At 62.4% G+C, this 24,471-nt stretch overlaps 1 protein-coding gene across 11 annotated transcripts; it reads left to right on the forward strand.

The window, feature by feature from the left end:
- Nucleotides 1-783: 783 nt before the first annotated feature.
- On the forward strand, nt 784-24,398 carry LOC123841567 (ras GTPase-activating protein 4). 11 transcript variants are annotated; one of them, XM_064593169.1, is made up of 23 exons: nt 784-1,035; nt 4,837-4,919; nt 5,895-5,951; nt 7,325-7,438; nt 7,958-8,019; nt 8,999-9,128; nt 11,015-11,096; nt 11,641-11,772; nt 12,020-12,111; nt 13,609-13,726; nt 13,969-14,119; nt 14,394-14,458; nt 15,013-15,125; nt 15,353-15,545; nt 15,776-15,913; nt 16,473-16,617; nt 16,898-17,064; nt 18,696-18,833; nt 20,047-20,182; nt 21,663-21,783; nt 23,555-23,619; nt 23,757-23,915; nt 24,149-24,398. In XM_064593169.1, the coding sequence occupies exons 1-22, from the start codon at nt 814-816 to the stop codon at nt 23,876-23,878; spliced, it is 2,646 nt and encodes an 881-aa protein (XP_064449239.1). In that variant the 5' UTR covers nt 784-813; the 3' UTR covers nt 23,879-23,915; nt 24,149-24,398. The 11 variants fall into 11 exon arrangements, 10 of the variants coding, with proteins under 10 accessions (XP_064449239.1, XP_064449238.1, XP_064449240.1 ...); XM_064593168.1 differs by having other exon boundaries at nt 23,757-24,398; XM_064593170.1 differs by having other exon boundaries at nt 11,677-11,772; nt 23,757-24,398.
- The last annotated feature ends 73 nt before the right edge of the window (nt 24,399-24,471 follow it).

The raw sequence follows: 24,471 nt of genomic DNA on the forward strand, positions 1-24,471 counted from the left end.
GGGAGCAAACCACGAAGGGGTGGATTTGGATTCTAGAAACTCAGCTCTGGACACTGAGTCTGGGAGAAGGATGGTGCCCCTACTGGAAAGGCTCGTTCTCACGGAGTCCCGGGGAGGCCAAGCCTAGCTCTGCCTGGGCCAAATGGGTGACCTCTAGCAAGTGATTTTCCCTCTGTGAACCTGAGCGCCTCATCCAAGTTCCCACCGCGGGGGAGGTAGGAGGCCTAATTGAGGTGACAACTGAGAAAGCCCCCTCGTCCCAAGCAGGTCCTCAAAAATAAGCGCGGTCTTTCAGACTCAAAAGCGTGGTCCCTAAAGCTCTGGACCGCCCTGGCTCTCGCTGCCTCCTTCTGGGTCCAGGTGGCTCTAACCCAGACATACTGTCCGATTGTTCATTCACTCATCTTACACCTACGCAGGGCGTCCCACGCGTCAGGCTCGGGTGGCCAGGGCGGTCCTCCGCGCACGTCCCCCGCCCGCGTGTCCCCGCACTTGCCCACGCCTCTGAACACACACTAGGGCCCAAAGCCCCCGTGCACCTGGGGACTGGCACTGGGACCAAGCCCGCCGCCCACGCCTACCGGTGGCACAGGCCCCCCGGGCGCCGACCGTCGCGCCCTCGCCCCACCGCCACCGCCAGCGCCCGCGGCGAGCCGGCAGGGCAACAGCCCTCGGCTCGGGCCCCTCCCCTACCCCCAGGCGGCCAATGAGAGCAGCGATCCGGGCCGGCCCCGCCCACCCCAGGGAGCCCCGGCCGCCGATTGGCCCGCCCGGGCGCAGTGGCCCCCGCACATGGGGCGGGGGCGGGGGTGAATGAAGTGGAAGCGATTCTCCCGCCCCCGCGCTTACCTCCCGCGCCCGGCGCGGCCCGCCCCCCGCGGCGCCCAGTCCCGCGCCCGCCCGCCGGCCCGCTGCACTCGACCCTGGCGTCGGGCGCCCCCGGGCCCGGACCCCGCGAGGCGGACCCGCGATGGCCAAACGCAGCTCGCTGTCCATCCGCATCGTGGAGGGGAAGAACCTGCCCGCCAAGGACATGTGAGCGCTGCCGGGGGTGGGGGCCCTAACTTTCTGGGGAGGGGCGCTGCCTCTTAAGCCTGACCTTTCTGGGGTCCACACGGCCGCCCACAAGTGGAGCAGCGGCGAGGGTGTGGCGAGTGTGGCCGCGGTGGTGGACTGGAAGGGAAATGGGGACAGTAAGATTTGTTGCGAGTACCGGGCGGGGCGGGGGGGACAGGGAAGGGCTGTGGACTGGGGAGGGGACGGGGGTCTGTAAGGGGCTTGAGTTAGCAGGGAAGGAGCCAACAGCGCCTCAAGAGGGGAAGGGGCTTTAATAGGACAGGGGCTGAGCCTGGGGGGCACCTCGCAGGGAGATGTCTCGGTGAACTGCGGGGGTGTGGCTGGAGGGGGTGGGGGTGCCCTGTGGAAACGAGGGGTCTCCCTCAGTAGGTGGGGGTGCCCTCTGGAAACGAGGGGTCTTCCTCAGTAATTCCGGAACCTTCAGTCCCCGAGAGTGTGCACCTGAAACACGCTCTGGGGGCCGGGGCTGTCCTGGGGCTTCCAGCTGTGCGCTGGCGTGAAGGGTGAACCTGTAGGTCAGGAGGCTGGGACCCGTGCAAAGTTGGGGCGGCTGCGGAGCAGCTGTTGCTTGTGCCCTGGGCTTTATCTGCGCCATGCGGTGGCTTCACCTCCTCACAAGTACTCAACAAGGCGGTCTCATCGTTCCATTTTACAGATAAGGACACTGAGGCTCGGAGACCTGAAAATGTTGGCTCCAGATGGCAGAGCAAGGTCTTGGTCCAGGGCTCCTAACCCACGGTGACATCTAGGGCTTTCCCTGGTCCCTGGCCAGATTTGAGGAGGTGTCAGCAGCCCCTTGTCCCAGCGCCCTTCTCAGTAGTCCCAGAGCTGAGCTGCCCCATCCCATCCCTGGCTCCCTTGTATACAGCCTTAGGCAGCATCTTAGCTCTGAAGCCTCACTTCCCGCTTCTGTAAACTGGAGGTCAAAAGCCCTTAAGCACAAGGCTAGAGGTGCGCTGGCTGCCTGGAGCGGGGTGTGGGGGAAAGGGAGCCCAGAGGCTGCATAGGGTCCAAAGTCCGCTGTCTGGAGTGCGCCCCCCTCCCCTGCCCGCCCCGGGCTCCGCAGCGGAGCCGAGGTGGCGAATGGGGAGGGGTGCGGGAGGCCGGGGCGAGGGCGTCTCTCTCACACGGACAGTGGCCCCTGTGAGTTTCCCTGTTCACTCAGCGCCTTGAGCAGTTCTAGTTCAAGGCCCCCTGGGCCTGGCGAGGCCAGGCTCAGCAGTTGCTATAGCAATGGGTGAGGGAGGGGGCTGGGCGGGCCGTCTCCAGGTGGGTTTCTGTGCTGGGGTGGGTAGGTGGAGCGGACGCTGGGAATGTGGTCTCTAGGGAGAGCAGACGGATGAGCCCTGAGGAGGGTCTCAGCCTCCAGGCCCAGCCTCTAAGCACCCCCCAGGCTAGCACCGCTAACTAGGTCAGCTTGGCCTCCTCTGGCTGGTGGCTGCTGGAAGGAGCAGCCCCTCCGTCTGTCGCCTCCCTCCCCATCCCGCAGGCCCTAGTGCCTGGCTCTAGGCTTTCCCCAGCTCCGGGCGGCGAAGCTTCGGACTGGGTCTACCTGGGAGCCAAGGTGCCAGGTTCTCGGCCCAGTCCTGTCTCTGCGCAGCCCGGGGACCCTGGGGCTCCATCCCCGGGGGGGGGGGGGGGGGGGAGGCGGGGGGAGGGATGGGGGCGGGGCCGCTAAGTCGTGTTGGTTCTGCCTCCAGGATCTCTTTCCTTCACCTGCCCCCGTCCCTACTCACCTCCCCTCACCTCCTAAAGCCCTCAGACCTGTCACCTGGCTCTTACATCCAGCTGTGACCTCCCCCCTCAGCCCCTCACATTTGGGCTCTTTGCAGCCCTGCTTTTGCACACTTAGGGGCTTCTGCCTTCAGACCCTCCCCTCCAGAGTCCTCCAGCAAGCTCCTGGTCATTCTTCAGGACTCCTCTCAAACTTCGGCTCCGTTCCAGGGCTTTCCCTGGTGCCCTCCGGCAGCCTTGGTTCTTGTGCCCCCGACTGTGCCCTTCAGCAGTTGGGGTCAGCTGGAGTCAGGACGATGCCCTTGGTAGCAGTTGCTGCTTCTTGGGCTGCCATGCTGTGTGACCACGAGGGGTAGGAACTGTGACTCATTCATCTTGGCATTCCAGGGGCCCTGGGGGGGGGGGGGGCTCCTGGTCCGTGGTAGAGGAGAATAAGGGCTGTGGAGGACCCTTCCATTTAATCCTTGTCTTAAGTTCTGTAAGGTAGATAGGCTCAGTTCGTAGAAGGGGAAACAGGCTCAGGATGTGCAAGTTACTTGCCAAGGCCACGTAGCATTTAGATAGAGAAGTCAGGATTCAAACCCACTCTTTCTGCTGCTGACAGCCCAAGAATCCTAGCTGGGCCGATGTTGCAGGCTTGCCGTGGGGCTCAGTGGGGACTGAGCCTTGCAAATGCCATGCAAATCATTTGGCTCAGGGACAGCAGGGGTTTGGAGATCCCAGGAGGCCCTCACTGAATGCTGGAGGAAGGGATGGTGGTGAGCCTGCCTCACTGTGCCTCATCAGCCTGTCTCCTGAACAGTCTCCCTTCCAGCCGGGACTTGCACACTTCCGAGGACGGGGAGCTCACCGCCTTTTGTAGTGCTCCATCTTGACTGAGACAGTTCTGAGGAGGGAGACATTATCAGATCTGCCATCTCCACTCATGGGCTTTTAGTTCTCTTAAGGGCAGAGAGCACAGCTGTGCTCCCTCTCACCGACCGCTTTCAGAGCCCACCTGTTTCTGTTCTGTTTCCATCTACCGTCTCTCATCCTTGTGCGCCTGGGTCAGCCAGACAGGAGCTAAGTCTCATAATGACCGGTGACTGACTGGCTCCCACGCCCGGTGGCCCTGGGGACGGGCCCGGGACTATTTCAGGGTTTGCCCTGATCCTTCCCCTCCCACAGCCTGGAAACTGCCAAGGGGCTAAATATAGAGGCCTTGCAAGTAGCCAGGCTAGCTTCCCCAAGTGGCTTGGGGAAGGGGAAGTGGGGCAGGGAGCCAGTCCGGGCCCTCACTGTGCACTGGGCAGGGGCACAGGGCCCAACACCTGGCCAGGGTTCGTGGTTGGGCCTCTGGCCTCAGCCCGCTCCTGACACTGTCCCCTTTGCCCGCCTCTGATCCAGCCACCCAGCTCCTCGCAGCCCCTGCACACCCAGGTCCATTCCTGCCTCCAGGCCTTTACCCCCGTGATCTGGCCTGTAACACAAACCCCAAACCACATGGTTCATTCAGAGATTCATTCAATGAGTGAGAGCTGCCCAGTGGGCAGAGCTGGGCTCAGAGGGCTGCTAGGGGTGCCAGGCCAGGAGGCAGAGGTAGGGTAGAGGGGTCCCGCCCCCAACCCCCCCCCCCCCCCCGCCCAGGTCTCAGCCCACAGGGACATCTTCCTCCTTCCTAGTTCCTTGTGCAAATATGCGTGCACCTGCTGGGCCCTGCCTCCCAGCCCAGCTCTGGGGGTACACAGGGGCCTAATGGCTGGAGGCCCCGAGTCCCCTGGCTTTGGGGTGGTGGGATGCAAGCTAGGGTGTTCCCAAGGGTCGCTCTGGAGGAGGGGGCTCCTAAATGACACGGGAAGGGGTGACAGGCAGAGGAGCAAGGAGTCTAGGGCCGTGCCAACATTTACCAAACACCTGCCGTGGGCTGGCCCTTCCATCAGGCCGGGGACCCGGGGCAGTCACCCTGTGAGCGCCACACTGCACTGTGTGGAGAACTGAGTCCTGGGAGGACCTTTGGAGATGTTTGTCTCATGGCTTCCTCTGCAGGAAGAACCCCTTTTGAGAAAGGGAGCAGGGCTTGGAATTCCCCAACCTCCAACATGCAAATCTATGGACACTGGGCCTGAAAGGTACTCCCGGAGACAGTCCTCACCCCCTTTCTTGCATGGGACCAGCCCTAGGCCTGGCTGGGGCTGCCCCCCCCCCCCCATCCCAGGAGTCCCCTACCAACTGAGACCAGGGCGCCAGAGCAGTCCCGGCTTGGTCTTCCCCTTCCTTCTTTCCCAGATGGCCGAGAGTTCGAGGGCAGACTGTTCTATTCGTTCATTCATTCATCCAGCAAACACCCCTGGGCCCCCTGTGTTGTGCCAAGCCCTGTCCTAGGCCCTGGGGACACAGAAGTGGCCCCTCTCTCGGGTGGTCAGGTGGGGGTGGCAGCTGAGGACAGCGCATCACTAGCGTTCCTGGGATGGGGGGAAAGATGGAGAGTTTGCAGGCAGTGGGCCCGCAGGGGAGACCCGACTCCCTGCCTCTGGGATGGGGGTGGGCTCTGAGAGGCGGGGCGGGGGGCTTGAGGCTGGGAGGTGGGCAGCGTGGTCCAGGCGTCCAGGCGAGAGGAGCCTCGGGAGCAAGGGCTCGGGGGAGAGAGAACAAGGCGCCCACTTGGGTGTTGCAGATGGATCGATCGGGGCTTCTGGAGCTGGCCTGGGGCTGTTCCCTACTATGACTGTTGTTTCTGTCCTCCTTGGGGCGGGGCGGGAGGAAGGAGCATCCTTCCCCCCCCAAGCAGGAGGGCTCCCCACCCCCCGCCCTGGGCCCTTTCTCCCCTTCCCCTGCACCACTGCAGGGAAGCCTCGTGCAGGTTCCTGCACTTTGCTCACCACGGGCCTCCCAGACTGATGGGGGGGCACGGGGGGCACACGTTTCGGCCTGAGGAGCCGTTGGGCCCTGGGGACACAGCCCAGGCCCCCGTGCCTCAGCCTTGATTGTCCTCTTCCTGGGGTCACAGAGGGCTGAGCTGCCCAGGAGCCCCCCGGGGCACCCCTACGCTCACCCCACCTGCCGCCGGCCGCCGGTCAGCCCCTCCCTGGTCTTGTGTCTTACAGCACTGGCAGCAGTGACCCCTACTGCATCGTGAAAGTGGACAATGAGCCCATCATCCGGTACGGCCCTTTCCTCCAGCCCCCACTAAGGGTGGGTGACGGGGCTGCCCCTGCTCCTCCCCACTCACCCCTACCCTGCCAGCTCACACCCCGGGGCAGGGGAGGGGGCGGGCTCCGAGTGTCTGATCCCCTGGCCCCGCCCCTGCCCTGACACACCTGCTGGGAGGTGAGGAAACTGACCTCTAACTCCTCCTGCTGATTACTGACCTTAACGCCCATCCAGGCCTTCCATCCAAGGGCCTCTCGCCAGTGCTGTTCCTTTCGATGATCTTTACGGCCCTCGGAAGGGACAGAGGACGAGTAGTAATAACAGTAGCTGTTATTTATGGAGTACCGTCCGCCGGGCCCTGTGCTAAGCCTTTTGCAGCCCAGTTAAAACTTGCAAGGAGCTAGATGTGATATTGTTAAATTGCACTTACGGATGAGGAACCCCGGGACTCAGAGACTAACTTGCCCAGGGTCACATACTTAGGAGGTGGCAGAGTCAGACTGGGACCCAAATCTGGCTAACCCCAAAGCCTGAGCATCTTCCTCCTCCCCTGTCCCGGGTCTCCCTCGGGGTCCCCACTCCCTGAGAGACTCCCACTGTGGTTATACCCCAGAAAGGCTGCTCCAGGCTAGGGGGCCCCAGCCTGTACCAGAAGGGCCACCTCGCCTGGATGCACTTTTGCCCCTGGGCTCCACGATTCTGGGCAGGCTCTTTGAGGTCCCAACTCCTCTGTGTCTCTGGCCTCGACCTTGAACTTCATGGCCAGAGCTGCCCCACTGTTCTGCCCACCGAAGTGCCCATTGCTGACTGCCGGCTGAGGCTGCCAGACTCGTGGTTCTTCCCCCCTGCAAATAGGACCCCAAGTCTTCACATTCTGTCCAAACCATGATACCAAGAGGGGGATGGGCAAGATGGCTCTGATTGTCTCTGTGACAGACAGGGAAACCGAGGCTCCAGCATTCAAGTGACCTGTCGTGGTTGGGGTGAAGGTGATCATTTGAGCCTTCATCCGGGTCCTTGGGGGTTTCAGCTCCCCACCCCCCAACATTCCCTGCTGAGTCCCATGAGCTGAAGGCTCTGCCCTGGAGGGTCTGACCACGTAAAACCTCTCTGGGCCAGCTCTGGCCACCTGTGGTCTCAGTTTCCCCAAATGGAAAATAGCCTGCTAGATGCAGCCCTGCGCCCCACCCAGGGCAGAGAGGAAGGTCAGGAGGGAATGACTGATGGTGGACAGTGGGGACTAGGACAAGGAAAATCATCAGCACTCATTCTCGGGAGTGGAAGGGGATAGGGGGAAAGGTGAACCTAAGTCACGTGGCCCTGTCTTGTCACGGCCCGGGGCCTGTGGGTAGCCCAGAGAGGTGCTGAGGGTCCTCTCCTGTAGGACAGCCACTGTGTGGAAGACCCTGTGCCCATTCTGGGGCGAGGAGTATCAGGTGCACCTGCCGCCCACCTTCCACGCGGTGGCCTTCTACGTCATGGATGAGGATGCCCTCAGGTGGGTGGGCCCCCACCCTTCAAATGGGGCCCAGACCCTGCCATGTCACTGCTGGGCCTGTTGAGAATGATGGTCGCTTTGCCTCCTCTTTACGGCCTGGAGGGAGGGGGAGCCCCGGGAGGGTCTGGAAGGGTTCAGGGTTTGAGCGAGCAGGTGTCTGTGGGGGCGGGGGTGTTCACACTGCTCTCACCACATCATCCATGTGCACGTACGTGCGTGAATAAAGGCACAGGTGTGCTGGGCTGTGCGTGGGGGCATGCGAGCTAGGAAACCCAGAATGAACTTGGCATATATGTGGGCCCATGTGTCCGTCCACATGGAGAAACCTAGCACATGCTCTTGAGAGTGTCCAGAATGCAGGGCCCGCAGGAGGGTCATGGGTCCTGCTCCGATCGGCTCCTGCAAATGACTGGAGTATCAGCCTCCCTGCTTCCCACAGGGCCCCTGAACTGGGCAGGAGGGGGGTCCCGGGCTCCCTGCGGAGCCCTGCCCAGCTCTGGCTCCCTCTCCATCCTCCAGCCGGGATGACGTTATCGGGAAGGTCTGCCTTACCAGGGACACCCTGGCTGCTCACCCTAAGGGTAAGATCCCTGGGAGGGAGCCCACGGCCTGCTCTTGCTTCCCCTCTCCTGGCCCCCCTCCTTCTACCCCCACTGGTCTGCCCCGTCCCTGGCCTTCCCCCAGTTCTGAGACCCTGGCCTCAATGCCCTGGCCCCATTCTGTCCCCTACTGGGACTGCATCCCCCTAGGGCAAAGAGGGGCTGCTAGTGGTGGGATCTGGGGCCTCTGCAGGCAGAGGAAGGGGCCTCTGTATGCTCCGTTGCTGAGGTGTGGAGACCCCTCCTCCCAATCGGCTGGCTCTTTCTGTCCCCTTGGGGTCCCCTCAGCCTGTGGCCGGGCGAGGCCCCTTGGATGATGGCTGGGATGCTGATGCAGCCTCACTGTGTGACCCAGGGCAGGTGCTGTCTCCCGTGGGCCGGGTCCCTAGCCGGTGAGGGTTCAGACCGCGAGCTCTCAGGCGGTTCGGGTTCTGCTTGTCCGAGCCCCTGTGATTCATCCCGGGCCTTCCTGGCACACACCTGCTCCTGTCTGTGAGGCCCGGGCGACTTTGCTGACTCACGGAGCCTCTCGGCACCTGCCAGGCCAGAGGCCTTTCCTGCCCGCTGCCCGCGCCAGCCCCTCAAGGTCCCCCGGCCCAAGTGATGCTGGTCCCTTGTTGCTTCCCCATCTGGGCTTGGCCCCTCCTCCAGCAGCCCCAGACAAAAGAGTCGCTGTTTTAAAATGGAGAAACTGAGGCCCGAGAGGGCGGTCCTGCCACGAGTTAGGGTCAGCGGGGCATGAGAGTAAGGACACAGGGGTCGCCGGATTTGGATTTGCGTCAAGCCTCTTGCAACTGCTGTTGCTTAGCTTCTGGGCCTGTGTCCCCATCTGTCCCTGGGGACGAGCGCCCCTGCCCCCCAGAGCTCGAGAGGACCCTGAGCGGATGGTGGAGGAGCGCTGTGGTGCCCAGCGGGGCTGAGGGAGAGGGCTGGGCCCCCGGCTGAGCCGCCTGCCCCACAGGTTTCAGTGGCTGGGCCCACCTGACGGAGGTCGACCCTGATGAGGAGGTGCAAGGTGAGATCCACCTGCGCCTGGAGGTGGTGCCGGGGCCGCGGGCCCGCCGCCTGCGCTGTTCTGTGCTGGAGGCCAGGTGAGGCGGGAGGGTCTGGGCAGCGGGGTGGTGGGCCCTACGCAACTAGGGACACCTGCTGCTACTGCCCGCCTGCGGTTCCCCCCCCCGAACTCCACGTCCTGGCCCTGCACCTCCTCCCACCAAGGCCTGCACGCAGGCGGACTGGGGAGGTTGCCCTGACCCGAAGGTGTTTCCTGGGTGACCCGGCCCAGGACGCTATGTCTCTTTGGGGACGGGGTGATGTTCTAACGGTGGGGCTTCGGGCATCATAGAGCAGTGGGGGTAGCAGGCGAGAGGGGACCCCAAACTCTGAGCATGCAGCCCCCATGCCAAGACTGGGCTTCCCCTGGGTTTAACTGCGGTATGAACTTGGGGTGTGTGTGTGTGTGTGTGTGTGTGTGTGTGTTGGGGGGGTTGTCTCCAGGAGGGACAGTGACTTGGGCAGAAAGGTGGGCCTGAGTCACCTATGACAGGGCCCCCTTCCCCCACCCGGGTATTTTTAGCTGCAGGTTCCCCTCCTGTCTGGGCCTGAGTGTGAGTCACACACGCTCCATGAGGAGCGCCTTCCCTTCTGGCTCCAGGCCGCCCGCACAGGGTCCTTGGCTGCCTCTGGGGCGGGAGGGCAGGGCCTGGCCAGCGCCTATGGAAGAGCGGGTCCCCGCGGGGGTGGTCAGCTTCCTGGGGAGGAAGTTCTCTCTCCTGCAGGCGGGGACTGTGGCTCCCCTGGCTTGGTTCTCTGTCCTGGGGCTGGAGCGTGGACGAGGCACAGGCGGAGGGAAAATGTGTAGACTTGGGCAGAGGCCCGGTCACACCCTCATGCGTGGCCATTCCCACCCTCTGTCCCCCTGCCCACCCGCCTCCTCCTCCCTCAGCCTCACCTGGCACCAGGCTGTCTGTGGCCCGTGTGCGTGCATGCTCACATGGGTGCATATGCTCATACGTGTACTCACACGCGTGCACATGGACACACACATGCTGCCGAGACTCCTGGGGACGCGGTGGTTGGGCCAACCTGTCCTCCACTTAGCAGGTGCCTGGGCGGGAGGAGCGGTCTGTCCAGATCTCTGTGTGAAGTTGGGGGGGGTCTTGGCCCCCCATCGCCCCCCGCTCAGATCCCACTGGCATTCTGGGAGGCCTGAGATGCTGTCTGTGCAGAAAGAATGTTTTTCATCTTTCTGGGAGGATTCTCAAGGCCACGTTCTGGAACTCTATTAGCTCGGAGGAGGAAAGAAAAGCAGGCCCGAGAAGCTTTAAACTGGAAAATATGGAGAAGAGCGGAAAATAGTAATTACAGTAAAAGGAAGAGGGGTGGGCTTTGCTGTTATTCCACAAAGGGCTCTGAGCTGGGGGTGTAGTAATTGCAGTAAAAGGAAGAGGGATTTGGGCTTTGCAAAGGAGCAGCAGGATGGCCCATCGGGGCTGCTCCCCAAGATCCACTCTCCAAGTAGGGGAATACTGCGGGGCAGGCCTTCTAGAAGCCCCATGATCTCAATTGTGGCAGTTATCTTCTCCATTCTACCGATGGGGAATCAGGCTCAGAGAGGCAGCCCCAGCTCAGGGCTGCACTGGGAACCCGGGGCGGGGTGGAGGGCACAGCCCAGGCTGTTCCATGATGCACTTGCCTCCCCCACTCCCCAGAGCAGAGGATGAGCTCACAGCCAGCCTGCAGCTGTCAGCTCAGAGGAGCCATGGGGGGTTCCCTAGCCTGGTGTGGGTGCCGTGTGGAGGCTGGTGGGGTGAATACTGTGGGAATCAGCATCCAGAAAAGGGAGAGGCGCTGTCCACAGTCACCCAGCTTGCCAGGGCGCGGATGAGCCCAGCCTGGTGTGGTTACCCCACTGCTTGGGGTGCAGTCTGGCGAGGGGGGGGGTGTGAGAAGTGGATGCTCTGCTCCACCCCCCCAGGGACCTAGCCCCCAAGGACCGAAATGGTGCATCTGACCCCTTCGTCCGAGTGCACTACAACGGCCGGACGCAGGAGACCTCGGTGAGGGGGCCGGGGGAGCGGGGGGCGGGCAGGCCCTCATCGGCTGGGAGGTCAGGCTGGGACTGCAGCCTCACAGAAGAGGTTTAGAAAAGTGGGGTGATCCTGGTACATAGCAGGTCCTGGCCCTTCTGGCCCCGGCCCCTACAGCCCCAGCTGCCTTTCACTCCCAGCCTCCTGGGCCAAGACAGCAGCGTGGGGTTCATCTGCACCGTCCGACAGCTCCCCCCACTGCTTTGCTTCAGGAAGCAGCCAGGGTGGTGGGCTCAGCCCCTAGCATGGGTATGGGGTGGAGTCCTGGTTTCCCAGTGCAGTCTGCTACCTTTTTGCTCTGTGGCCTTGGACAAGTACTTTACCCACTCTGGGCCTCCATTCCCCACCTTGAGAAATGAATAGGGGTTTGGACGGGAAGTTTATACCTCTGTTGTTGCAAGGCCCCAGCAGGGATCCCAAGTGGGGTGTTTGGGGTGGCTGTGCCCTTGGCTGGGCCTTGCTTGGGGGAGCCCGTGGGGGTCAGCCCCACCCTTCCTTGCCCTGTTCTGGGCAGATCGTGAAGAAATCATGTTACCCCCGCTGGAACGAGATGTTTGAGTTTGAGCTGGAAGAGGGGGCCATGGAAGCGCTGTGTGTGGAAGCCTGGGACTGGGACCTTGTCAGCCGGAATGACTTCTTGGGCAAAGTGAGTGCCCCGCCCCTTCCAGCCACACCTGCCACCACCTCTGAGCCTGGCCTCCATTCCGGCAAGGCCCCCAGCTCCCCCCCACCTCCGGCTGCCCCAAAGGGGCACTCCCCAGAATGAGCCACTGGTGTTCAGGGACCCCCGGAAGGGACTCCCCCAAAAGGAACAGTAGTTGGCAAGGAAGAGAGCTGAGGGTCCCAGCCTTAGCGTGCCGCCCCCACCCCCCCCACCTCTGCCTTGCCCCCAGGTGGTGTTCAATGTCCAGAGACTGTGGGCGACCCAGCAGGAGGAGGGCTGGTTCCGGCTGCAGCCTGACCAGTCCAAGAGTCGGCGGGGAGAGTAAGTACCTGGGCTTGCCAGTGGGGCTGGTGGGGGCTGACAGTTGGCTCCATCAGGCAGGCAGGCAGGCACAGGGAGGGGCAGACCCTTGCCCACTGGGCCAGACTGTTATCCTGGCTGGTCCTGCCACCTGGCCCTTCTCACAGCCTTGGACTCAGCCCTGTCCTCCTAGCTTGGAGGCGGTAGAGGTCTCCTGCTTTCTACGTTCTGCCAGATTCTGGAATAGGCCTTCAGACTTTTTCCCTTTGAGGGTTTCTCAGCAGACCTCAGACCAGAGTTCAAGTCCCCAGAACTCTGACTCTCCCCGCCAAATTTTCCAGGAATAAGGTTGCCAGATGAAATATAGGATGTCCACTTAAAGCTGAATTTCAGGCAAACAATGAGTCATTTTTCAGTGTAAGTATGTCCATGCAGTGCTGGAGACAGACTTGTACTAAAGATACTCAAACTTAACGGGGCGCCTTGTATTTTTTTTTTTTTTTTAAGATTTTATTTATTTATTTGAGACAGAGAGAATGAGAGAGAGAGAGCACATGAGAGGGGGGAGGGTCAGAGGCAGAAGCAGGCTCCCTGCCGAGCAGGGAGCCCGATGCGGGACTCGATCCCGGAACTCCAGGATCATGACCCAAGCCGAAGGCAGACACCCAACCGACTGAGCCACCCTGGCGCCCGTCTTGTATTTTTATTTTGGTAAATCTGGCAACCCCATCAAGGAAGCCCTCTGGCCTCCTTGCCCACCACTCAGCCTGGAGGTGGAGAATCAGCAGTGTCCCCCACCTTGGATGGTTCAGCTCTGTCTCTCTGCAGAAAGCCCCAGACCCCCTATCCCCACCATCGACAGGGCAGGGGCAGGGTAGACGGCTGTGTCCAGCAGCGAGGCATTTCCAGAGAACCAGCCAAGGGCCCTTTGGAGGGCTGCTGCGGATGAGGCCGTGCTGAGCAGCATCACTCAGTGAACTGTGCTGTGCTTCTGGAAGGGGGGCCCTTAGAGATGGTTAAGCCTTGGTCAGCACCCCCACCAGGAGGGATCTGAGCAGGGGAGCTTGGCAGTTAGATTTGTTGTGGCAAGTTGCCTAACCTGCTCGAGCCTCAGTGCCCCTGGCAGGTTGTTATGACACTTGGGGATTTGTTTCCAGTGTAGAGCGTATACACGAAGGAGCTGTTCTCTCAGAGTTTACAGATTCCAGGCTGGGGAGCCCAGCACATCCACATGGGTCAAGCTCAGAGTCCAAGGGGTCTTAGAGGGGGGCAGGGAGCCAGGCTGTGAAGATGGTTGGAAGGGGGAAGGGCTTTCCGAGCAGGGAAAGAAAGCAGCTTGGGGAAAGAATGGGGGCGGGGGTGGGGGGGAGGCAGTGCAGGGAGGCAAGGTGGAGGGCATGAGCCAAGAGACTGAGAGGCTGGCCCCAAGTGGGGAACATGGAGGCAGTGGGGAGGGGGCCTGGCCCAGGCGGCCTGAGTCCTTGGTGGAGAGGTCACAGGCTGCCCTGCCCGTTCCAGGGGCAGCCTGGGCTCCTTGCAGCTGGAGGTGCGGCTGCGGGACGAGACGGTACTGCCCTCCGGCTGCTACCAGCCCCTGGTGCGGCTGCTGTGCTGTGAGGTGAAGCTGGGCACCCAGGTGAGGGGGCCCCGGGGGAAGGGGGGAGGGGGGAGGGTCCGGAGACAGCAGGCCTACACCTGCTCTGAAGAGCAAACCGCTCCGTTCTCAGGATGGTAAGGAACTAGCCAGTGCCCAGGGCCCCTTGCCATCCCTTGGAAAAGTACCCCCCCTTCCCCGTGGTCCTCTGAGGTTCTCAGAGTGAAGGGTTTGGGTTCCCCTGTGGGTCCTCCAGCCCTGCCTCTCCTTACTGCCTCCCGCAGGGCCCAGGGCAGCTGATACCACTTATTGAGGAGACAACAAGCACTGAGTGCCGCCAGGATGTGGCCACCAACCTGCTCAAGCTCTTCCTGGGGCAGGGACTGGCCAAAGACTTTCTGGACCTGCTCTTCCAGCTGGAGCTGGGTCGTACCAGTGAGGCCTGGGAGGGGGCAGCCTGTCTGAGGGTGTGGTGGAGAGGGGAACCAGGAGCCTAGGACTCCAGAGATACTGAGAGGGGAGAAATCTGGGAAGCCTTCCTGTAGGAAGCTTAGCTGGGTCTGAGGAGGCAAAGAGCAAAAGGCATAGGTGTGGCAGTGTGCTGGGAGGTGGCAAGGTAGTTCCTTACAGAGGGGCCAGCTTAGAGCCCCCACCCCCATGGTCCTCCGTCCTTCCCCAACCCCCTAACCACTAGAACCTCTGCTCGTAGGTGAGGCTAACACCCTGTTCCGGAGCAACTCTCTGGCCTCAAAGTCCATGGAGTCTTTTCTGAAGGTGAGGTTGAGTGGTATATGGTCTTTGTTTCCTAGGTGAGGAGACGGAGGTTCAGAAGGGCCGAGAGAGAGGGTGGGAGCTTAAGCTCCAGTCTTTGGTTGGGAGCCCAGGGCCCTTTTTTTTTTTTTTTTTTTTTTAAAGATTTTATTTATTTATTTGAGAGAGAGAGAATGAGAGACAGAGCACGAGAGGGAAGAGGGCAGAGGGAGAAGCAGACCCCCTGCTGAGCAGGGAGCCCGATGTGGGACTCGATCCCGGGACTCCAGGATCATGACCTGAGCCGAAGGCAGTCGCTTAACCAACTGAGCCACCCAGGCACCCGGGAGCCCAGGGCCCTTTAAGGCTAAGAATTTCATCCATCCACCCATGCATCCATTCACTCGTTCATTCGCGCAGCAGCAGTTTGTCACGCTGTCCCCTTTGCGTGCCTGGCTCTATCCTGAGTGGACACGGCAGGCAGATGGTGCACGGGGTGGCTGGGAGGCCAGCTGCAGGGGGAAGGCCTGCAGCTGGAGGCGGGAGGCAGGACCAATGCCACCCCCCGCGGCCCCCAGGTGGCTGGGATGCGGTATCTGCACGGCGTCCTGGGCCCCATCATTGACAGGGTGTTTGAGGAGAAGAAGTACGTGGAGCTGGACCCCAGCAAAGTGGAGGTCAAGGATGTAGGGTGAGGCCAGGGGGGACTCCGGGGAGGAGGGGGGGCGGGGGTGCCAGGCCCTTTTTGCGAGTGTATGTTTTGGCCCTTTCTGCCTGGGTCTGCCTTCCGTCGCTCTGCCCACCTGTGCGTTGCCTCTGTCCCTGTCTCTGCTGACGCCTTCTTGCGCCTGTCTCGGGGAGCCTCTGTGCGAGTCTGTGCAGGGGCGCTGACCTCCATCCTCCGCGGGATCCACTCAGGTGCTCCGGGCTGCACCGCCCACAGACCGAGGCCGAGGTGCTGGAGCAGAGCGCGCAGACGCTGCGCACCCACCTGGGGGCGCTGCTGAGCGCGCTCAGTCGCTCCGTTCGCGCATGCCCCGCCGTGGTCCGCGCCACCTTCCGGCAGCTTTTCCGGCGCGTGCGCGAGCGCTTCCCCAGCGCCCAGCACGAGGTGCGCCCCCTGCCGGTGGGGCCGGGCGGAGGGAAGAAAGCGGGGGCGGGGAGGGGGAGCCCTGGCGTCCCGGGCGCGGCGGTGGCGGTGGTGGGGGGGGGTAGGGGCTTAGGACCGCAGGCAGGGTCGTGGGGAGCGGGAGAGGCGGGGACAGCACCAAAGGCCCGCGGGCGGTCCCGAGGCGAGGCCTCAGGCAGTCCAGCCCTGCCCCCCTCCCCCGCGCCCCCCAGAACGTGCCGTTCATCGCCGTCACCAGCTTCCTGTGCCTGCGCTTCTTCTCTCCCGCCATCATGGCGCCCAAGCTCTTCCACCTGCGGGAGCGGCACGCGGACGCGCGCACCAGCCGTACCCTGCTCCTGCTGGCCAAGGTGCGGGCCTGGGGACGCGGGCGGGATGCCCAGCCGGCTGCCGACGGGGCCCTTGCCTGCATGGCAGTGTGTCCCCGACTGGCTCCAGGAACGCCGGTGGCACGGCACTTCACAGTTGACAAAGCTTTCTCGTGGTCACCCGAGCTCATGGACAAGGAAACAGGTCCCTGCGGGGGAGGAGATGACCCAAGGCCGCACGGCCTGTGTTGTGTGAATGCGGGCCTTCGAACGCCCAGATCTACTTATTCCCAGGCGGCACCTAGCTGCCTGGCACCAGGCTGGGGCTGGCGTACCCGGGTGGGGGGGAGCACTCTCCCATTAAACTTGCCGAGGAAGGCCAGTAGGTTGGCCTCAAGTAGTCTCAACTGTCAGGTCCCGAAAGGCCTCAAACTCCGTGATCGGCCCAGCCCCGAACCCCAGTGCGGATGGAACAGGCCCATGAGCAGAGCTTGTGCCGCTTCTGCCTCCGTTTCTACCGCGGGAGTGGCACCCATTTGGGGGCGGGAAGGGGGAGGTTGCCGTGGGGGGCCCTTGACCCAGCAGAGCCTGGCACCCGCAGGCGGTCCAGAATGTGGGCAACATGGACACGCCCGCTTCCAGAGCCAAGGAGGCTTGGATGGAGCCGCTGCAGCCCACCGTGCGCCAGGGCGTGGCTCAGCTGAAGGACTTCATCACTAAACTGGTGGACATCGAGGAGAAGGAGGGTGAGCACTCCCCGTGGGGCCCCAGGCTACCCTCTCCGTCCAGATTTGCTCCGCCCCCGCCCCGTGGCCCCACCCACACTGGCCTGTCTTACAGCGCTGCCCACAGCCTCCAGGTCCCGTTTACTCTGCCCTCTGTCTCTCTGGTCGCACCCACAGCCTCTTGATCCCGTTTGCCCTGTCCCACGGCCTTGCCCACCTGCTGCCTGTGCCCCTCGCGGCTCTCCTCCAGCCCCTACTTCGTCCTGGACTCACATTTTACCCTCTCTCCCTGGCCCGGCAGAGCTGGACCTACAGCGGGCACTGAGTTTGCAGGCACCGCCGGTGAAGGAGGGGCCGCTCTTCATCCACAGGACCAAGGGCAAGGGCCCCCTCATGTCCTCCTTCAAGAAACTCCACTTTTCCCTCACCACCGAGGCCCTCAGCTTCGCCAAGACACCCAGCTCTAAGGTGGGCAAGTGGGGATCTGAGGGGTTTATAACACCCTCCTCCCTCGGAGCCCATCCCAGGGCCCACCGGGATCAGAGAAGAACGCCAGGCGGGACCAGGCTTCTGGTGTCAGCCACAGGATCTCTTAAGACCCGTAGGGAAGAAGCTTTTTTGCCCAGAGGGCAGGGGGCAGGCAGTGGCTGCCATGTCAGCCCTGGCTTCTTGGTGCATGAGTGGGGTGGGGGGCTGAGGGGTGCTTCTGAGAGATGGAGGAATGAGAGAGGGGGGCTGGGAGGAGTCCTGGTTTCCAGCCCTGTGTACCTGGGAAGTGTCTCAACCTCTCTGAGCTTTGGTTGGTGTCTTGGCCTACAAACTGGGGACGACGGTCCCTACTTCCCAAGTTGTTGAGGGCAGAGAAGATAATCACTCTGAGGTTGCAGAGCCCGGGCCCGGCGTAGGGCAGGATCTCAGCCAGTGGTTTTACCGAAGGCCCCGGGCTGGCCTCCTGTCCATGCTCTTCTCCCAGGAAGGGCGGAGCACTTATGTTCTGGATGGATCTGCTGAGCCCTAGCTGGGCTGACCCGACCCCCCGCCAGCCAGGCTCTGGGGATGGTCTTCCGGGGATTCCCAACCCGGCCCTGAGCAGCTGATGGGAGAACCAAGAGGGTGAGGGAGCTCCCCGGGTGACCCCTTAGTCTGGGCCTCTCGCTTTCCGGTCTCTTCCACTCCTAGCAGCTGCCCAGCCGCTGAGTCCCCTCAGCATTTTCTGCAGCCTCAGCCAAGCCTGGCAGGGCCTTCCCTTGTGCCACTCTGGGCCCCTTTCCATTCCTTGGCATTGAGCTCTGCCTTTTTGTGGGCATATCCGTGCATCCCCCTGTGCAGCTCCCCCCTTCTGCCTCCTTCCTGTCTCCTCTTCAGCAGAAGAGGGCAGCACATCTTCTGTCCTTTGGGAGGCCCCACCCCCAGATGTGTGTCCCCAGAGCTCCCCTCCAGGTGTTCCCACTCCTCCCAAGAGGCGGCTCTGCCCTTCTCTGCTCATCACTGGGGCCAGCAGGGGTGGTGGGCTTGGATGCCAGGCTGGGGGGAGTGGGTGCTCTCCTGAGGGCCATGGGGACTCTTAACTTGGGTGATAAGGTCCCTGATGAGTTCTGATGGGAGACCCCAGGTTGGGGGCTGCTAGCCCAGGTTCCGCTTCAGTAGGTTGGGGGCCCCTCAGGGACACAGACCCTTCAGACGCACAGCTTCTCTCCGTCTCATTCGTGTCTTACCGGATTGGATGATGGCAGGAGTGGGGAGGGGCCAGGAGGCGGGGAAGGTAAAGGCACGGGGGGGGGGGGGGGGGGGGGGGGGGCGGATTATTCATAAGGGGAAAGGCACAGGGCCTGATCCAGGCAGGTGCTACTTTCCAGGCCTGGGGAATGCTGGGAGTCCAGACATTTCCAAAGCTCAGACCTCCCATGACCGCTGCGAACCCTCGAGAGGCCAGGCACTTAGTCACCATTTGTCTGCACTCTGTCTGGCTGGAGTCACTCACAGAGCCGGGTCCCCTAAGCCAACCCCCGGGGCTGCAGAAGGGGAGACTAAGGCCCAGAACTAGGACACGGAGTGGTCCCGGCTCGGACCCTGAGTCTCCCTGCCTCGGCCCACTCCAGAAAAGCGCCCTCATCAAGCTAGCCAATATCCGGGCGGCAGAGAAGGTGGAGGAGAAGAGCTTCGGCAGCTCGCACGTCATGCAGGTCATCTACGAGGATGACGCGGGCAAACCCCAGACCATGTACCTGCAGTGCAAGGTGGGGGCCGTGTGGGGGCACTCGAGGGGAGGGCCGCTGGGGGAAGAGCTGCCTGGGGAGATGGGGGGGCTAGAAGGAGGCCCCAGTGAGCCTCCTACCCCCTTGTCAGCTGCACCAGGCCCAGCAAGGTGTGAGAACCGATTGAGTGCAGTGCGCGTGTGTGTGTGTGTGCGTGCGTGTGTGTGTGGGGCCTGGGGCCTGGGGGCCTGTGCCTGTGGCTTTCCCTGGGCCTGTCTAGGCACCCCAGTGTAGGTCTGTGCGTGGTCCAGTGTAAGGACGTGTACGGTCCTGTGATTTGGAGTTTCACACGTTGTACGCGTTTGTGGAAAACGATTTCTGAGTATCTGTGTTGGTGCCTATGTGTTTGCGGAACACGTCAACAGGTAATCCTCCCATGTTTATGCGGCGTGTGGCTCTGAGTACACGCCCTCAGGTTCTTGTCTCTTTACGTACTGATTCATCCATTCATCTGAGAGGTGTTTGTGGAGCGTCTGCAAGGCTCAGGCGTGGTTCTCCGGGGTGGGGGGTACAGTGGCAGGGGAAGGAGCCCTGCCCTCGTGGAACTTGTCTCCCAGGGAGGCAGACGGGCCCCTAAATCAATATTTTTTTTTTTAAGATTTTATTTATTTGAGAGAGAGAATGAGAGAGAGAGGAGGGGGGGGAGGGTCAGAGGGAGAAGCAGACTCCCTGCCGAGCAGGGAGCCCGATGCGGGACTCGATCCCGGGACTCCAGGATCATGACCTGAGCCGAAGGCAGTTGCCTAACCAACTGAGCCACCCAGGCACCCCTAAATCAATATTTAAAATGTCAAATGGTGGCAGTGCCTTGAAGGGCACAAAGGAGACTAAGGGAGAGAGGGAGGGGACAGAGTAGCATTGAGCAGGGGGACGCTGCTCTCTAAAGGGTGGGTGGGAGGGCCTCTGAGAAGGGGCATCGTGAAGGAGAGAACGTCTAGGGGCAGGACACGGGGAGCAAGAAGGAAGGCTGAAGTCAGAGGGGGTTTGGCTTGTCCCTGGGAGGGACTGTCCAGAGCTACAGGGGAAAATGGTGACCACCCCGTACAGTTGCCCAAGGCATGGTCGAGGGGGCGAGTGGCGGCCGACGTCCAGCCGGCACTCTGCTCATCAGGCCACGTGCTTGGGAGCTCCAGGAAGGGGGAGGGTGGGCTTCCTGGAGCGGGTGACCTCTGACGGCCCCCCGCGCCCCCGGCAGTGTGTGAACGAGCTGAACCAGTGGCTGTCTGCGCTGCGGAAGGTGTGCATCAGCAACCCCAGCCTGCTGGGTTCCTACCACCCTGGCGTCTTCCGTGGGGACAAGTGGAGCTGTTGCCACCAGAAGGACAAGTCAGGTGGGAGCGGAGGCCTGGGCCCCCCTACACGGCATCTGTCCACCCTGGCTGGCCTGGCTGGGGGCCACCTGTGCACCCGTAGGAAGGCCTTGGTCCCTGCAGGGGCTCCGGGCGGGAAGGGTTCTGTGACGGCAGTTTGGGACGTGCCGCGTGGTGTGGGTGCCGCACGTGGGTTCGCTGAGGGCCCCGAGGAGGCCTGGAAACGAGTTGGAGTGTGACACCAGCTCACGGGACAGGGGCCCTTTCTTGCCCAGGGAGGGAGGCTCCTGCGAAGCAGGGCTCCCAGGAACACACTGTGGGAACTCTTCGCTGCTGAGCTGCATGTTCCCACCGGGCAGCCTGATACTGGAGCTGCAGGTGGGGGACCCTGGGCACCCGAGGGATGGCCGAGACGAGCTGCTGCTAGAACTTTCCATGATGGTGGGACTGGTGCCCGGTTCTGCGCGTGTGCTCGTTATGAACACGTGGCTTGAGCCGTGGCCAGTGTGGCCCAGGAACAGAGTTCAAAGTTTGTTTTAATTTTATGTAATTTTAATGATTTTAAATTTAAGCGGCTTTCTGTGGCTAGCTGGTTTCCCTATCAGACAGCTCAGTTCTGGGACTGTTAAGATCTTCTCTTACCTCCATCCGCTTTACAAAATTATTATTATTATTTTTTTAAGATTTTATTTATTTATTTGACAGAGAGACAGCGAGAGAGGGAACACAGTAGGGGGAGTGGGGGAGGGAGAAGCAGGTTTCCTGCTGAGCAGGGAGCGCAATGCGGGGCTCGATCCCAGGACCCTGGGATCATGACCTGAGCCGAAGGCAGACGCTTCACCGACTGAGCCACCCAGGCTCACTGCTTTACAAAATTCTTGCTCCACGGTCTCCGAAGAGACTCAGCCCCCGGAGCCTGGCACGGGAGGCCCTGGGAAGCTGCCCCACCTGCTCCAGCCAGCCCTGGGTCTGGGAGGGGACAGTGGCAGCTCTGGTTGGTTGGCCTGACCTGCAGCCGCTGGCTTTGACCTTCATGGTGATAGCCCTTGTTATTGGTGAGGGGGACTCCCTAGGGCGCTAGGAGGTAGGTCTGGTAGCCCATTCTGTGGAGGAGAAAACTGAGGCTTAAGGGGGCCGGTGCCTCTGCAAGGTCGTCAGCCAGCAAGTGGCAGGGCCGGCTCATTCCAAGGCCCGAAGCCCTCAGCTTCTGTCCCCGTGATCTTACGGTCCCAGGCTGCTCCCTTCTTCCTTCTAGGCAGGCAGCCATCCAGAAAACCTTCCGGCCCCCTTGAGTTGTCTCCTGTGCGGTTCCCATGCTCGGCAGTCATGTATCTCTGGACTCAGGAGCTGCACCCGGCAGAGATGAGCTGCTGCCCTCCTGGGGCCCCTGAGCCCATTCCTGTTCCTCTTCAGGCTTCAGTGTCCCCACCTGCACTGCCATGAAGTTGGACGTAAGCTCTCATGGACACTGCCCGCAACCCTGCCCTCTCTGTGCCCCCAGATCTGGGCTGTGACAAGACCCGGTCACGGGTGACCCTGCAGGAGTGGAATGACCCTCTGGATCATGACCTGGAGGCCCAGCTCATCTACCGGCACCTGCTGGGCGTGGAGGCTGCACTGAGGTGAGGAGGCCTGTGTGGCCCCGGGGAGTGTGGCGGGTGAGGGCCAGAGCTGGGGCTGCATGGCTGGTCCCCTGCTGCGGATCAGGCCTGGCCCCTTCCTGCCGGTGGCAGCCACACCCGGGGAGGGGTACGCGGGTCTCTGCGGCATGAGGCTGGCTCATGTGAGGAGGAAGGCTCAAGGGCTGCAGAAGGCCTGGGTCATTGCCACGGCTGTGGTCCTGCCCCGGACTGACGCAGCCTCCCAACCTGTCCGGCCTCCCCATCGTGCCCTCGGAGCGCAGGGACTGTCCTCAGCCAGCTCTCTTGAGTTCCTCAGCCATCTCCTTAATGCCCTGGTTCTCAGCCCTTGGCTCCCGCTCAGAAAAAAACAGAATGCCTACCGCACTGACTCAGAATCTCCGGAGGTGGAGTCCAGAGTGGGGAGATCTCCAAGCAACCCTCTGCTTCCCTGAGCGGCTTCCCTGAGCCTGCTGGAATGGGGGCGGTTTTCTGCCCCACACCCCAGGCCCCGGGGCCCTGGAGGGGTGGTGGCTCTTGTCCTTGTTCCTCATCAACTTTTCCAGGGTGTAATCTCTTCCTCAGAACCCTTCGAAGCTCATGGGGTCAGACGAGAACCGCTCGCTCCTCTGTGAGCCAGAGTCTCCAGTAGCTCCCAGGTCACTCTGCAGCCACATGTCCTTTCTGATGGTGTGGTCCTGTCACCAGCTTCCTCTCTACCCCTAGTCTGGCCCCCTGGCTCGGTGACTTCGTCCTCCACACCTACTGGATGAAGCCACCACCCTGTCTGTTCTATTCCCGGAACCCACAGCTGTCCCCCATTTAAGTCAGGAAGTGACAGAGCCAAGATTGGAACCCAAGCCACCTTGGGTTCAGGTGGGTCCCGCCACGGGACCAGTGCCCTGGGGCCTGACCATAGCCTCCCCAGCTCTGGAACCACCCGGCCACCCCTCCTCTCATTCTGCTTCACCTCCTTGCCATTGAGCACCACGAGACCTTCTGCCCCACTGGCACCCCTGATCCCCTGACACGGTGACCCGTCCTTAGTCCCTGTTGTGCCCACTTCCTGTGGCTGCTGTAACCAGTTACTGGGAACGATGTCTTCGCTTGCGGTCAGTTCAAATTAGCAAATGAGCAGAGCAGGTAGGGGACTGGACCGACCCCATGGGGCCTAGAAGGCATCTCAGGAGGAGGAGCAGCTCGTTAGATCTTAACAGGGACACAGCTCTTCGGAAACACGTCAGGGAGACCGGCAAAAAGCCCAAGCCAGTGGAATTTCGAAGCAAGGAATTTCAAGCCTGGGGTCCACGTGGCTGCTCGCTCTCCCTCCGTGTGGGCTCCCAGGGTCGTACCTGAGGGCCCAGGGATCTCTGGTGAACCCCAGTTAGGAATTGTGCTTAGCCTGCAACTGGCTCGTCCTCCCAGAAGGAGGAAACTCGTCCCACCACCAGTTAATCCTGGGACTTCAGGCCCCAGCTGGCCCTTTTCCGCAGGGTCCTCCGAAACGGGAGTGATGTGGTTCAAACTTGGGTTTCCAAAGTGCCTTCCACCGGCGCACCGTGGTGGTGCGGGGGGGGGGGGGGACCAGAGGAGGCTGGAAGAGGGAAGATGGCAGGTGACCAGAGGACCATGACCTGGACCCCTGTTACTTCCCCACAGATTGAAAGGGTCGGCCCCCACCCCCAGGATCCCCTCCAGCTCAGGAGGCCCACGCGGGGTCACCCAGCCTTCCTGGCAAGGGCACCACGAGCTCTCACTCTGTCTTCCGCCACAGGGAGAAGCACCGGGAGCTGAGTGCGGGCACAGGGGCAGGCTCTGTGTGCACGGGCCCAGGGGAAGGTAGGTTCCTCCCAGCTGGGCCCCCGCAGTGGCCTGAGCTCCTTTCCGGGGGACTGTGGGCGGGGCCCCACTCCGGGGGCGGTGGGGGGGGCCCTCTGGCCCTGGCTGTTCCGCCCTCATCCTGCATCTGCTTCCAGCCCCCGAGGACCCACTGGCCCAGCTGCTGCAGGTGCTGCAGGACCTCCAGGAGGCCCACAGCTCCAGCCCCGCCGGCTCACGGCCCTCGGGGCCCAACCGCCCGCTGGCGCTGCAGACGTGAGGTCCGCCCCCCGCGCCCTCGCCGAGCCCCCTGCCAGGTGCTTGGAGACCCCCGGGTGCGCTTTTGGTTCTTCACTTCACCCCCGCTCACTGGGGAGCAGGGCTTAGGGTTCTCGTGGGCTGGGTGAATTGGGGGGCCCGGGGGCCCAGAAGGCCCATCGTTGCCTGCCTGAAGTCTCTAGGGCGCCGGGCGCACTCCCGCTCCTCCCTGGAGCCTGGCTGCTCCCCGCCAGCCCCGCAGCCATCCCTGGCACTAGCCCACGCTCTCCAGGGGCCCGCTCTCCTGCCCAGGGTGGGCCTAGCCGGAAACCACCCCTAGGGTGGCCTGAGCCCAGGTGGACGGATGCTCCTTGGACCCAGAGAAGTGGGAGGAAACACGGAGCCCAGGAGACCAGGCCGGGACCTCAGCATCCTCCAGCTCCTGGCCGCCACACCACCTGCTCCCCCCCGGCCGCTGGCTGGGCCCGCCGGGCGAGCTTCGCTGGTGCTCTGTCGCTGACAATAAACCTGCTGTGACCGCCTGGGCTCTGGGCTCTTGTGATGGGGGTCGGTGGAAGGACTAGGCCTGGGGACTCCAGTGGCTCCTTGGGGGTG

The sequence above is a fragment of the Mirounga angustirostris genome, unplaced genomic scaffold (genome assembly GCF_029215605.1).
Source record: "Mirounga angustirostris isolate CCGP_5_RB_7025 unplaced genomic scaffold, mMirAng1.0.hap1 SCAF_5, whole genome shotgun sequence".
In the NCBI taxonomy this organism is placed as follows: Eukaryota; Metazoa; Chordata; class Mammalia; order Carnivora; family Phocidae; genus Mirounga; species Mirounga angustirostris.

Bases quoted from the DNA above. Each gene is read 5' to 3' on its own strand.
- LOC123841567 (XM_064593168.1), top strand. From the start codon at position 814: ATGAAGTGGAAGCGATTCTCCCGCCCCCGCGCTTACCTCCCGCGCCCG. The intron at 9,129-11,014 runs GTGAGGCGGGAG...CCACCCCCCCAG, and splicing joins TGTTCTGTGCTGGAGGCCAG to GGACCTAGCCCCCAAGGACC. The intron at 16,618-16,897 runs GTGAGCACTCCC...CTGGCCCGGCAG, and splicing joins GGACATCGAGGAGAAGGAGG to AGCTGGACCTACAGCGGGCA.